The sequence below is a fragment of the Paramisgurnus dabryanus genome, chromosome 3, assembly GCF_030506205.2.
Source record: "Paramisgurnus dabryanus chromosome 3, PD_genome_1.1, whole genome shotgun sequence".
NCBI classification, from domain to species: domain Eukaryota; kingdom Metazoa; phylum Chordata; class Actinopteri; order Cypriniformes; family Cobitidae; genus Paramisgurnus; species Paramisgurnus dabryanus.
Genome location: NC_133339.1, coordinates 3501997 through 3516789, shown reverse-complemented (window position 1 = coordinate 3516789; position 14793 = coordinate 3501997). Strand labels below are relative to the sequence as shown.

General features: G+C 35.4%; 1 protein-coding gene across 1 annotated transcript; it reads left to right on the top strand.

Moving 5' to 3' along the window:
• The first annotated feature begins 12266 nt into the window (after positions 1-12266).
• On the top strand, positions 12267-14692 carry ccdc137 (coiled-coil domain containing 137). The gene is made up of 6 exons (XM_065252603.1): positions 12267-12414; positions 13064-13191; positions 13677-13896; positions 14040-14119; positions 14191-14270; positions 14354-14692. The coding sequence occupies exons 1-6, from the start codon at positions 12365-12367 to the stop codon at positions 14540-14542; spliced, it is 747 nt and encodes a 248-aa protein (XP_065108675.1). The 5' UTR covers positions 12267-12364; the 3' UTR covers positions 14543-14692.
• The last annotated feature ends 101 nt before the right edge of the window (positions 14693-14793 follow it).

Sequence of the window (14793 nt, the reverse complement as noted above, 5' to 3'; positions counted from 1 at the left end):
TCTTCATGACGTCCAGGGGCGCTGCTAAGGATTTTGGGCCCCATGAAAAAAATCTTGACAGGGCCCCCAACACAGCTGGACTTTTTTCATATTAATTTACATAAAATCATGATTTTTTATGGTATTTTGACTACCAATGGGGTGAGAAAATTTTACTTGAATTAAGTGTTTAAGAAAAAAGAAATCTTATTTCACCATTTTTTTTCACCCCATTGGCAGATCATTTTGCTTGTTTTGAGGACAATTTCACTTAAATTGTATATTATTTGTCTTAAAACTAGACTCATTTACTTAGGTCATTTTGCTCTTCAAGAAAAAGCATCTTAATTTAAGAATTTTTAGATATTTCTACTGAAAACAAGACAAAAATACTAAGTAAGAAAGTCAATTTTTGCAGTGTTGAACGTTTAACTAAAACTGTGTATTGTTATTTTTTCCAGCGTTTTCTTGACCTAACATGGGAAGAAAATTGATTTCCCTTATCATGCACTTTTAACACTAGAACGGCCACCAGCAGTCATTTTAACCGTAACATTTAAACTTATGCATTGCAAAAAAAAATTTTCAAGAAAAAAAATTCTTAGTATTTTTTCTTGTTTTCAGTAAAATATCAAAAAATTCTTAAATTAAGATGGTTTTTCTTGAGCAAAACGACCCAAGAAAATAAGTCTAGTTTTTAGACCAAAAATATTACATGTAAGGCAAAAAAATATCTGCTAATGGGGTAAGCAAATTTTTCTTGAATTCTTCTTGAATTTAGTGTTTAAGAAAAATGTTCAAGATTTTTTTGCTTACCCCATTGGCAGATTTTTTGCTTACCACATTGGCAGATTTTTTTGCTTGTTTTATGCACAAAATCACTTAAATTTAATATTTTTGGTCTAAAAACTAGATTAATTTTCTTGGGTCGTTTTGCTTATCATGAAAAAGCATCTTTATTTAAAAAATGTTAGATATTTTTACTGAAAATAAGACAAAACTACTAAGAATTTTTTTCTTGAAAATCATTTTTTGCAGTGTGGTAAATATCTTTAACACTAGAACAAACAGGGCGTCATTTTGACCGTTTTGAAATTTGCATAGTCAATAACTTTGTCTAAATAAATCATATCCTTGCTGCTCCCTGACTTTTCTTAAAACTACATGCATTTTCATTAAAACTAGTTTAAATATTTATTGTGTGAATAAAAACAGAAATATAATCATTTCTATCTATAACGTCCACAGGCAGTCATTTTGCGCTGTTTAAATTGAGTTTTGCCAAGTTGATATTCTGCCGGCGCTATAAGTGAAGTCAAGCTGTGTTGCCTGGATTATACAATTTGGGCGGACTGAACCATTTTATGATAATTGAGAGGGGGGAAAGGGGCTCACGGACGTTTGTGTTTCCTAAACAAATAAAAATATTAAGTTAATAATTTTTACTATTAAATATTTTTTTAGCACCACAATTTTGGGGGCTTCTCTGGGCCCCCTCTTACTCGTGGGCCCCGAGAATCGTCATTGTTTACCCCCCCTTTACAGCGCCCCTGATGACGTCATAGATAAGAAGAACGATTTTTGGCTGTGTCATTTCATTAAGAATCTTTAGGGGAGGTTTTCCGAACAGGGCTTATCCTAGTCCCAGACTAAAATACATATTTGAGCTGACTTTTAACACTGACATAACATAAATCAGTGCATTGTTTTATCTCAAAATGCAGATAAGTAATGTTTTTGTAAGGAATATTTCAAAATGTCCTAAAATAACTAAGGCCTAGTCCTGGATTAACCTAAACAATGTCTGGAAAACTGCCCCTTAATGTCCAATGCAGTGGCGGCTCGTGACTGCTCTTCCGAGGGGCGCACATTCAAAATATGTGTTCGGAGTGTCATGTGCAGTGTTGCATTACGTAACGTGCATTACGTAATAATATTACTTTTCTGAAGTAACGAGTAAAGTAACGCCTTACTTTTTAAATGGACACATTAATATTTAAGTTACATTTTCAAAAAAGTAATGCAAGTTACTTTTTTAGTTTAATTAATTTGATAAAAAAAAATATGTCTTGAATTAAACTAAACGTAGTCACATTATGCACTCTATGCGTACACGCCTGTGTGGGAACAGTTTGAGTCAGAAACTTAGATGGCAGGCCAGAGCTCGACATTTTTGTGATGAAATATGCAATTTCTGAATACAGAACTTTTCAGTCATAAAAACACCTGCAAGGCCTGAAAGAGATCAAGCCTCAGCCAAGAAAAAGTAATGCAAAAGTAACTTAAAAGTAACGTAAGCAAACACAATTAGTTACTTTTTTGTGAGTAACTTAATATTGTAATGCATTACTTTTAAAAGTAACTTTCCCCAACACTGGTCATGTGTGTTGCTCGTGTTTTCAAAATATGTGTTTCTTGCATCATGTGAACCATGTGCATCACGTGTTTTGTCAAAATAAATGCCTGCTGCACACCCGTCAAAACCGTTTATGATAAAAGAAACGCTCACGTTCACAAAATACACGCAAGACACTCACTTAAAAGGAAAGTTCACCCAAAAATGAAAATTTGGGCATCATTTACTCACTCACATGTTGTTACAAACCTGTATAAATTTCTTTGTTCTGATGAACACAAAGGAAGATATTTTGAGAAATGTTTGTAGCCAAACCATTCGTGGACCACAAACGGTTTGGTTACAAATATTTCTCAAAATATCTTCCTTTGTGTTCATCAGAACAAAGAAATTTATACAGGTTTGTAACAACATGTGAGTGAGTAAATGATGCCCAAATTTTTCTGATTATGCATGAAATTATGCGAGTATCTGGGAAACGCGAGGGTCTCTTATCATAAATCCATTAGACGCGTCTGCAGCAGGCACTTATTTTGACAAGACACATAGGTTTACTCGACGCGCCGAACACATCTTTTGAAATTACGAACCACACAAATTACTGGCTACATTGTGACGAACTTTGCATTGTGCGCCCTCGAAAAAAGTAGTCAACAGCCGCCACTGGTCCAAAGAGGTTCTTTGTAGTGTAGTATACTATAAAAGGTGATAAAAAAATAACTAAGTGGTTCTTTGGGAATCAAAAATGTTTCTTCACTGGCATGGCTGTGAAACCTTTGGTAGCACCTTATTTTTAAGAGTGTAAACCACACTAGACGACAGGTTGGTGTAGGGAAAATCTGTTTCTGGATATGTTTACTGTTTGCTGTAAAAGTGATCATGTAGTAAATTGAGACTGAGTCAGTACACATAGTCAGACGGTCAAAGTCGTCTGCTTTTCCAGAGAACCTGAGAAAAGTTGTTAGTCACTCTTTTCAGGTCAGCGTCTCGCCTGACTTCACCTCGGTCAAAACTCTTTATGTTCTTCCAGGCTGGTTGTTGACTCTGGCTAAAGTCGAGCTACAGTGCCTCCAATAGTTCTTGTCATTTTTGACACATGCCAGACAAACAGAGCTATTCTGGCACTGCCTCTAACAGAATGTAGAGCACTTTGTAAGACAAGTAACCCTCGGGTGGCACATTTGGCTACCTTGTGGCACCTGGATGTTCGAATCGCCGTGAATCAGAGACGGTTCCGAGGTAGGGGAGCAAAACTTTGACGCGTTTTGTTGTGCTTTGTAACAAAATGTTTGTTTTGTTCCTTGAGTCATACAGTACAGTAGTATGTCTGGCACGACCCATGGTCACTTTCTACAGCAAAATGGGTGTAATATTTCTTGTGTATTTGTTTGTCTAGTGGTTAAAACCGATGGTGTGTGCTGAAGCATGACCGGATTTGGCTCGGTAGCTCCTGCTGGTCTGTTTTTGTTCTTTGGCAGCTAAATGATTTACTTTGCTTTTCATATTCATAACTTGTTGGAACCTGGAAGTCTGTTCAGTGTTTCTATACTAAATGTTTGTAGGATTCCCCAATGTCTCTGGCCAAATCCCAACAGAAAATATACATTATCATCTCTTTTCCAACATAAATATTTTTACATTTTATACCTACACTCAGGAATTAGAAAGACATGCTGGATATCTTATGTACACTGTTAAGGTACAAGTTATTTTACAGCAATAGCCAACAAAACATTGTATGGATCAAAATTATTGATTTTTTTATGCCAAAAATCATTAGGATATTAAATAAAGATCATGTTCCATGAAAATATTTTGTACATTTCCTACCGTAAATATATCAAAATGTATTTATCATTAGTAATATGTTTTGCTATGGACTTCATTTGGACAACTTTTAAGGCAATTTCTCAATATTTAGCTTTTTTGCACTTAGATTTCAGATTTTTAAAAGGTTTTATCTCAACCAAATACTGTATTGTCCTATCCTAACAAATCAAACATCAATGACAAGCTTATATATTGATGTATCTCAATAAAAAGACCCTTATGACTGGTTTTTTGGTCCAGGGTCACATTTAATTAATCAGAGATACATATTGCTATTGGTACCTCACAGGTACATATCTGCACCTAAATGGTACATATTATGATCCCAGTGATAGATTTTATACCATATTATCTGACAGTGTACATAATATATCCTGCATATTTGGAGTTGTACATTAACATTATAAAGTGTAAAAGACAGAAGCTTCATCTGAAGACAAAGTCTAACAAGACATGGATTAGAGATGATGTTTATAAAGACATTTAGAGACGTTCTACATGTAATATAACAAATCACACCTCCATAACAACACAATAATCTAAATTATGATCTTTATATCAAGATTTCCCAACAGGTTTATTACCCCTAGTGGATTTATGATGGAATGGCCGATGGTTTGTGAGATTGTGTAAGATTAAATATTGTAAAATAAATGCCAGTCCCTAATTAAAATACCTGAGAGTCTGTTTACACTGAGTGTACACAGCGTCCCTTGTTGGCAAACGCTATTAGCACTAGCTCCGCCTACCAATGTCTGGTTGAAGCACTAAAGTTGAAAAAAAAAGACAAGTTCAAAATCGAGAGGCAACCTTCCGATCTCTGATGAAGCCAATACTGCAATTCATCGACTGGCCGCTAGAGGCAGGCTCCAAAAGGGAGTCAATTCCCATAGACCTCCATGTTAAAAAGCCAACTTTACAGTAGAAAATAATATGTTTACAGCCTGGTACAAAAAGTGTTCTTGGTCTATATAGCAAATTTTGCCCATCATGACAACTGTGAGGGGGTGAAGTTTTTTGTTACTCATCTGTTTAAATTATATTAAGCCATAAACTTCTGCATAATTAAGGGGTGAACTTGAATGAGGGGTGAACTGCCACTGCTGTCACTAGAATCGAGCTAGGCGGGTGTGGTTTGAGCAACCAGCCACCCTACTTCACACTACGTCCTTATTTTTTTACATATTTTTTATGTTTAAAATGAACAACTTCAGTGGTGGAGGCTGTATAGAGCGTAAGGCTCATGGAACTGGCTTTTGACGCGATGTCACTAGTTCGAATCTCCCTTTTCCTTATCACATAGTATAACATCTGTTATTATTGCATCCTGTTAATCTACAAAAATACTGAGGTGCAAATAGTATCTGCCAATAGAGATTACATCTTATTACATTTTACACTTATTGCAAATTTGATCATTTTATTAATTAAATAAAAAATTTCACCAACCGTAAATACAATATCGCTAAGAAAATGCTGATATTGTTAACGTAAAAACAGAAAATATCTATATTTTTACCTAGTGTAAATAGCATGTGCACCTGGTGTAAAATAAATTGTAATACATTTCAAACTGCAATCCGTAACGTTTGCCTCTCTATTGCCATCTCAGTTTAAAACATAACATTGCATGTTACTTTCCCAATTTTCCTTTATGTGGGTTGAAGTCAGATGATGATGTGAAACTGACATTTTCAGCAAAATCTTGCCTGACAGTTTAATTAAAAAATCGTAATCACAAGCTTATTATTGCCAATAGATGAAAAACAGATGTTTGTGTATTTTTAACCTTATAAGGTACGGATTGAAGCTAAAACAACAAGTAACAAATCTTACAAGGAGTTGTTCAACATTTCGCGTCTAAAACCGCGCGGAAAACGCGACCATCGGTTGGTTCTTGTCACATGACCTGCGGTACGCTTGTGATATTCTGAAAAGTTAACTTGATGCGGCGCAGGCGCGCCTGAAAAAAAAACAGCGCACACATCGCCTACATTTCAAATAACGAACTTGAGCGGGCAAAAGACGCGAATTGTGAAATCGCCCCTAACAAGGTATTGAATTGCAATATTAATGTATTATAAGTCTAGAGCATTATTTGTAGGGATGCACCGATACCGATACTGGTATCGGGTATCGGCCTCGATACCACATTTTCTAAAGTACTCGTACTCGTTAAAAGTCCCCCGATACCTGGAATCGATACCACAATCTGAGAAATGTCTATGTTTGAGCGGCGTGTAAGGGGTTAATGCCTCTTGTGTTATCCAAAGAGACAGAGTTTACAACAAACTGGAAAACTAGTCCTTTGTTTTTTTGTTAAATTATATGACTAAAGCTGTTACCTGTAAATTTAAATCATGTTTTTTTATTAAGTACTCGGTATCGGTATCGGCAAGTACTGAAATGCAAGTACTTGTACTCGTACTCGTATTCCAAAAAAGTGGTATCGGTGCATCCCTAATTATTTGATATCTCAAAGTATGCTTCTAGTAAATAATTTGAGTAACAAAGTTGGAAAAACATGCACGCTATAAGACAAGACGTCTGATTGTTCAATGTTGAATCATCATTCACCACTCTTGGGGCATTAGGTTACCAATGGCCATCTTCCAATAATCCTATAATTTGTTAGAAGCTTGGAAAGATTTGTAAGTGGAGTCTATTGTGTCCAGAAGATTGGATAGGAATTACCTGCCACGCAACCACGGTAGAGATCCCAAAGGTTAAAGCAGTATTGAAGTGGTAATAAAGAAGGCTTTCAGTGAGACAAAAAGCCTCACAATTTTCTCCAATTTGCCCGTGGAACCGTGCCATCAACTCACTAACCGGCACATCCTTTTTTAGACCCTTAGCGTGCAGGAGTATAGTTCGAACAACATATTTCCATAATCTACTGTTCTGGCAATATTGTGGGTATATGAGGCCAAAATCTATTACAAGTTTCAAAAACAAGCAATCCTATGACTACCCTTATAGTGCAAGACTTACTACTGTATCTCACCTAGCCAATTTACACGTCAATGCATTTTAAGAAACTCTCATTAACCATCGTTATGATACCCAATTTCAAGAATTAAGAGATCATTGCAACCTCAAGTGCACGAAGGAGGCCAAGAGTTGAAATCTCAGACTGGTAAGTTGTATTAGATAGTAAAGAATACAGCGGCTCATGCTTTAACAAAACCTGCTCCAAAAGCACTGAACCATTCAGTAGTTATGAAAATGAAATCCCCAGAATTGCTACATTTCATTCTGCTAATCCATTTCTCTCACCCTGCAGTTGGCTTTGGCCTGACCCAAACTAGGAACAGTGGACAGTGGGCATGAGACTCTGGTCAAGACATCCTGGCTCCAGGGCTTCTGTATGAAACCTGGAATGTGAATATGAGCACATGTGTGTAAATGTGCACGGACACACACACAGAGGTATCATTTCCCCAAGACCTCACACAGTGACGACAACTATTTATTGCCAATAACTTTCCTGGTGCCAAAATATTCTGAATAGAGACGTACTGTAGTAGATGATCAATCAATAGCATATTATAACAGCTTTCTATTTCTGGTTTCTTAATGACGTTTACATGACCAGCATACATACTGTACACATAAACAAAAATGCATGCTGGCCGTTATAAAAAAAAAGGCACATTGTAAGGGTATATATCTTTTTTTAAATAAACCGGAAGCACACAGTTGGGTTGGGGAGATATGTGGCTGTGTCTTGCACACCAGCTCTCAGGATTTGCGTCAGTGGCCCATTTCAGCCATTTTCATCTGGAGGCTTCATTCAGAACGCGGGCTCGTCCTTTGCTTTCTTTCACCACAAATCCCTTCTTTAGCATGCGTAAATATTAGCTCAAGATTATTTTAAGAAATAAAAAAATTTGGAATTAAGGGAAGCCACTGCCAAAGATAAGGAATCCATTTAAATGAAGTTCCTGGCACATATTTATTATTTGCACAGCAAGCAAAACTGACTCGGTTAAAGCATTCCTGTGGCTGTCTAAATTAAGAGTGGACATGAGGTCCTTCAAAAGTTAAGACTAAAATGAAAGACAAAAGAGAAAGACATTTACATTTACATTTACGCATTTGGCAAACACTTTTATCCAAAGCGACTTACAGTGCATTACAAGGTTTACATATTTTATCAGCGTATGCGTTTCTTGGTTTGGAACCCTTTACTTTGTCTTTAATTGATTTATATTTCCCTTAAAGGGTTACCGCAAAAGTACATTTTATCATATATCACGTACCCCTGTGTCGTCTTAAACCTAAGATTGTCTTCAGATCACATTTTTAGATATTTTTGATGAAAACCAAGAGGCTTGTGTCTGTCCCATAGACTGCCGTTTGTTTCATAATTTATTTCCCCAGAAAAACAAGACATCGCCAAAAAGGTCCATGTGCCATCAGTTGTTCAATAATAATATTTTGAAGTGAAGAGAACACATTTGTGCGCAAAGAAAACAAAATTAACGATTTTATTCAACAATTTGTTCACGTGCTGCTGATGTGACCTGCTGATGTACTGTAGTTGCCAGCATTCAAACAGAATCCGATGGATCCAATGCATAATGGCTTCAATAAAAAAGGGGGAAAACCAAAAACATTGGCAACTACGTCAGCAGGTGACATCAGCAGCATGCGCTGTAGTCTGCTCGTGAATGTGCACTAAAGGAGCAAGGAGGAGAACAAATTGTTGAATAAAATTGTTTGTTTTGTTTTCTTTGCACCCAAAATGAGACTTATGAGGTGTCATGAAACATTTTAATAAAAAAATTAAATGCAAACTAAGAGTATCAAAATAAGAAGCATACAGTTACAAACATCTCTTCACATACTATTTTACACATGATTTCAAATGACATACAAACCAATTTTGTTGTTTTTTCCACATTTAAGGGGAACATTTTTATTACTGCAACGTGTCCATGACTGGATTTGGGTTCTTTGACATGGAAATATTTATAATTAAAAAATCTAAAAAAAAACATGTGGTATTTGGTAATAATTGGTAAACGTAGAGACAATAATAAGGAATATAAATGTGTCCAAGACCAATTTTCTCATCCTCCGCAACAATTTTCAATCATTGTTTAAGCCCTCAAGGAACTAACATTTTCAAAAAAAAAAAAACTTTATTGGAATGGACATAATTGACTGTGACATTCAAGATGGCTACCAGGAAATCAGTTCTTATTTTTCTCTCCAGATAAAAGTTGAAATTTTGTTTGTCATAGTACCTAGACAGCTTTTGAGTTCTCATTACCGAAACATGAGTTTGTAAATGCATATATTTAATGTAATAACATGTTGCAGTAATGATAATTTTTGATAATGATAACCAAAAAATGTAAATAATTCTATAGGAAATATTTTTTAAATCCTCTAAAAATAATGGTTATAGTAAGTTTAGACCTTAATCTTATATGTGCAAAAAATTCAAGGGCTTTTTAAAAATTCTGATGCCTTTTACACTGCAAAAAATGACTTTCTTACTTAGTATTTTTGTCTTGTTTTCAGTAGAAATATCTAAAAATTCTTAAATTAAGATGCTTTTTCTTGATGATAAATAAGTCTAGTTTTAAGACAAATAATATATAATTTAAGTGAAATTGTCCTTAAAACAAGCAAAATGATCTGCCAATGGGGTGAGAAAAAAAATTGTGAAATAAGATTTTGTTTTTCTTAAACACTAAATTCAAGTAAAATTTTCTCACCCCATTGGCAGATATTTTTGCTTGTTTTAAGCACAAATTCACTTAAATTGTATATTTTTTGTCTAAACTAGTATTATTTTCTTAGGTCATTTTGCTCATCAAGAAAATACATCTTGATTTAATAATTTTTAGATATTTCTACTGAAAACAAAACAAAAATACTAAGTAAGAAAGTCATTTTTTGCAGTGTAAGTCTGGATTTGGTGAGAATCCCCAAATGTGTTCTCGTTGCTTCATAATATTTTTATTAAAACATGGACCTTTTTGGCGATGTCTTTCATTCTTTTCTGGGAAAAGAATTGGGAAAATCAAATTGCGGTCTATGGGACAGACAAGCCTCACGGTTTTCATAAAAAATATCGAAAAATGTGTTCATAGGACTTGGTGGGGTGAACTATGCCTTTAATAAGCTCATGCATCAGTTTAACATAAGTCAGTGCTTATTGTTTTTCTTGATGCATATTTTCTGTCTAAACCGTGAATGCATGCTATTTGTGAACTGATGAGTTATTCAGGCGGATGTCTAGCCCATGTACTCATGCTAGATTCTTATTTCCTTTTGTTAAAGGTTTGTTTCCAGACTGCTTAATGGTGACTCTGAGCTGGCAGTACATATCGCACATGTCTGCTTAAGATAAGATTGTTAGTCAGGTGAAATTTCCAAATGAAAGTTCATAGACATAGCTACGTCAGCTTTTCTGAAAGTAGTGAATTTACTGACTCATGCCAGTGCTGACTGTATGTCTCAGTGCAATGATTCAATACTGACTCAATGGAATGGAGGGGCCAATATTTCAAGCAATGTAATGAAAAAGGCATGTTCTGGATAAAGATTAGCTTGCACACATTACAAATGGTCCTCCTTGTTTCTCAAACAAACTTCCTAAAAGTCGTCAAAGGTCCGATTCACAGATCAGTATACATTTCTCTCTTGTACAAATGTTAGATCATCAGCAGGATTTTTCATGACACAAGTGAAAGCATGTTTTACCAGCAGGTCTATACGGTTACACATAACAATGTTAGTCACATAATATATGTTCTGAATGTGCTCTAAGCTAATGTTTAAAACCATCCACCAGTATGTCAAGATACACCACGGTCGCAGGTGCTCCGCCAGTCATAAAACCCATGCAAAACTTGGATTAGCTTGGGTGAAACTTGATGACCTCTGGTGGTGTGCGTTTCCCCTTCCTCGCTGTGCTGTGTGTCGCGAAGGGGTTAGGGGGTGTCGTAAATTATTTTGTCAGGAAGTGTGTAATAAGTGTAAAATATTTAGGTTTCTTGACATGTTCAAGCTTTTGTTTCTTCTTACCTTCACCTGTCAACTTTTGAACATAATGACTTGACCCTCATTGACCCGCAGACAGTTAAAGGAAACCAGTGTTATCCAAAAACCATACAGTATATTTGGGGAACAAGCATGTAAACAGGTCACAAGAGGCTGCTGTGTGAACAGGTCACTGTGGGTACCTGGGAGTGGAGCTTTCTCAGGAAACAGTGAGTCAGGGCCTTCTGAATGTGTCAATGTGTCTGCTTTCTGGACTCAAAGACCTTTGTTGTTCCCTTGGTGAAGGCTGAGGGTCATCCGCGTGTCCCCGGCTCCTGGCAAGGTTTAGTCAGCTGATTTTGGGAGTACTTAGTCTGTAGACATTAGAAAACAATCCACTGACTAGTATGACTTAACCGGTGAGGTAAGCAAAACAAGCAATTTAAAATAAACCATTAACATTAGGAAAAAACAACTGTTACCTCAGAAGAAGCTCAAGAAATACACGTGGCGATGTGTAATATTCATTGCATTTAATTGCTTTGCATTTAATTACCAAAATAAATATTAAAATATTAGAAACTTTAGAGTTTTAGCCTAATGAAAATAAGCCATGATTTTGCTATAACTTTTGGTTTTGTATTGTAGTAAAAAATATGGTAATAGACTACACTTTTACTATAAAAACATTATTAATTTAATTTGATGAAACACCTCCTACATAAACCTCGTTTATATTCAACAAAAACATCTCATTGTCCTAATCACAAAACATGTATTTTTATAGGAAAAAAGCAAAATAAAGTTTAACGGATTGCAAATCTTTTCAAATTACTCACGCACGCGTACGTGTCGATGGACTTAGGAAGGAAATAACAGCTGTTGTAAATATGCAAAGGAAATGAAGAAAAACGACATTTAATCTTAAAAATATGTGAAAATAAGATTCTCGCGTGTTTTTCCAAAAAAGAAAACCAGAAGTCAAAGACAGAAAATAACATAAAATTAGCAATTTTTACTGGATTACATAGCAAAAATTATTTACCTCAGTGAGATGACGGTGTAGTTTCATTGAGATGTCAGCAGGCGGCAGTAATGCGCTGATGTGTTCCGCATCTCATCTCACAGAAGAAGATCAACACAGACAACACGAGTTTACAGTCAGACAGGAGAAGCGCTGTTTAAATATAAAAACACACAATGAAAACAGAAAAACAACACAAACAACAGAAGAATGAGAAGTCTATCGGGTAATACAATCTTTAGTTAACGTGTTACAGATATATGTATTGTTTAAATTGGTGTATTTGTATTTGACAATTTACCATATACGACTGATTGAAATGCGGGACAACACGTTAAAATTACGTTAAATCTTCATGCACTTTCAAGTTACAGTCAATTAGAAGTGTACTATTTTGCTTTTCGATTCTGCATTTGGCGCATGCGCAGCTAAGAACACAATACTGTAGTGAATGTTATGCACGTTTACCCTGAGATTAACTCTACATCTTTCTTATATGTTTTTATTATATAAAGATGTACTATATTATAAAAATAATAATTTGAGTACTTAACGTTAGGTGTGTTGAATCTAAAACTAAACAGGAAGCTAATGGACTTTACTTAGTACTACCTTTGCACAAGTGAGCAGTTTCCCAGTATGGTCCTTTATTGGTTTTAAATATAAGATTTTGTCAGGGCACAAAGCAAACATTAATAACATTTGAAATTGCTCTAATTTTGATTGGCATTAATTGTACTTTACTATGTGTCTGAGTAATGTTATGGGTATCTGTTATGTTGCAGAGACCGCTCTAATGAAACTTATATAAAATTGTATTTTTATTTTATTGCAATTGACATCCAATTAAAGCATATTCGCTTTTGTTTTGTTAGTACAAAGAAGTTAAAAAAGAATGCTAACCCAGAATCAGATGACCACCTCCAGCAGATCCCTCATCGTTTGCGTGAAATCATGAAGAGTAAAGAAAGGATGAAAATGACCTCACGACAAAGAAAGAAAGGTAATGAATAAAATTTATTTTGTTGCTAGCATACAAGAAAGAAAATGCAAGAGAAATGTGAGTTTTTCAGTGCAATTTGCTTTTGAACAGTGCACGATATACCAGAGGGCTTGAGGTCAATATGTTGAAAGTTATCAAAGCTTAAATCTTTAAAATACTTACAGGTACATTATATCAATCAATAATTAAGTTTTTATATATTTATTATTTATTATAAATACAGATGCATAGGATGCCAGTAGTGTTATTGTTAAGTGGTGGATCTACAATATACGCATTAAAATTTTTAAGAAATTTTTATTGGTCTAAAAATAATAGAAACAAAAACAGTCACATAAACACCACCCCAATACTGTCTGGGCTCTGTCTGCTTACTCTCTGCATGGGTCACTAACACTCCTCTTCAACAAAGACATGGCCAGTGGCAAGGACAACAGAGACTATGGCATTGTGCTGATATATGTTTATATGTTGTTGTCTACTAGCCTCTCTGTCAACGCTGGAATCAGGACAACCAGGAGACATTCCAGTTCCACACTTCCGCAAAAGGAATAATGAATCAAAGAAAGCTTATGTCCGTCGCATGACAGAGGAGAGCGAGCATGTACTCTTCCTTACCAACAACCAGATAGACCGAAAGCCAGAGACAGAGCTGCCGAAAGAAGAAGAACAGACGGAGGAAAAGAAATCGGCTAAAAAGAAAGGGTTAGTGTTAGATGCCATACTACTACTAAGTTTTCCCAACATCCTCAGTTATATTTAAAAAAAATTATATCTCAGAATTGCATCATAACAGATCATTAGGTTACAGATGATTTATATACTCGTACATCATTGTTGTTTTTTAGGTTAAGTCGAGGAAAACTCAAACAAGAAAAGAAAAAGTTAGTTCAGCGTGAGAAACAAGAGGAGAAGGACATGTTTAAAGGTTTGTAATGCCTTTACTTCATCATTCTATTTATAAACTTTTACTGAGCATCATTTGCTTTCCTCTTAAAGATGAAGTACCATTTGGAGAGGTCGCCATGGCGCCACCATCACTAAGTGTGAAACCCAAAAAAGCCACAGTTAAACCCAAGGTAACCGTTTCCTTAAATATCTACCCTGAGATGTTGATGTAATGTTTGTTCTCCATAATTCTTATCCTGATGCCATTTTCCAGGGGGCATCCAAAGGTCTTCTTCTGAACTCCCTCCTTGGTCACAGTCCCGTGTCTGTAAATAAACCCTCTATGGCGAGGAAGAGGATAATGGAGGAGGAGAGAGAAAGAGTAGTGCAGCTGTACAGACAGATGAAAAAGAAACAGAGGGACAAACATGAGAAGGAAAGAGCTGGGAAGATTTTCACGTAATCCTGTAATAGTTTTTATATAGTGTATATTGTGTATACATTTCACTGTTGTTTTCGCAAATTTTCTAAAATATATTTGCATCAACTACAGTAATTGATTATTGTGTTTTTTTATCTGAAATCTGTTAAAAGCAAATAAATACAAAAGAGATTTTGTTGTCATGGTACATATGGGCCTAGCAGGACTGTGGGTGTGTGATTTTAAAAATATGAAGTTCACACTTACGTGTTATCCACAGTATGTTCACAAAC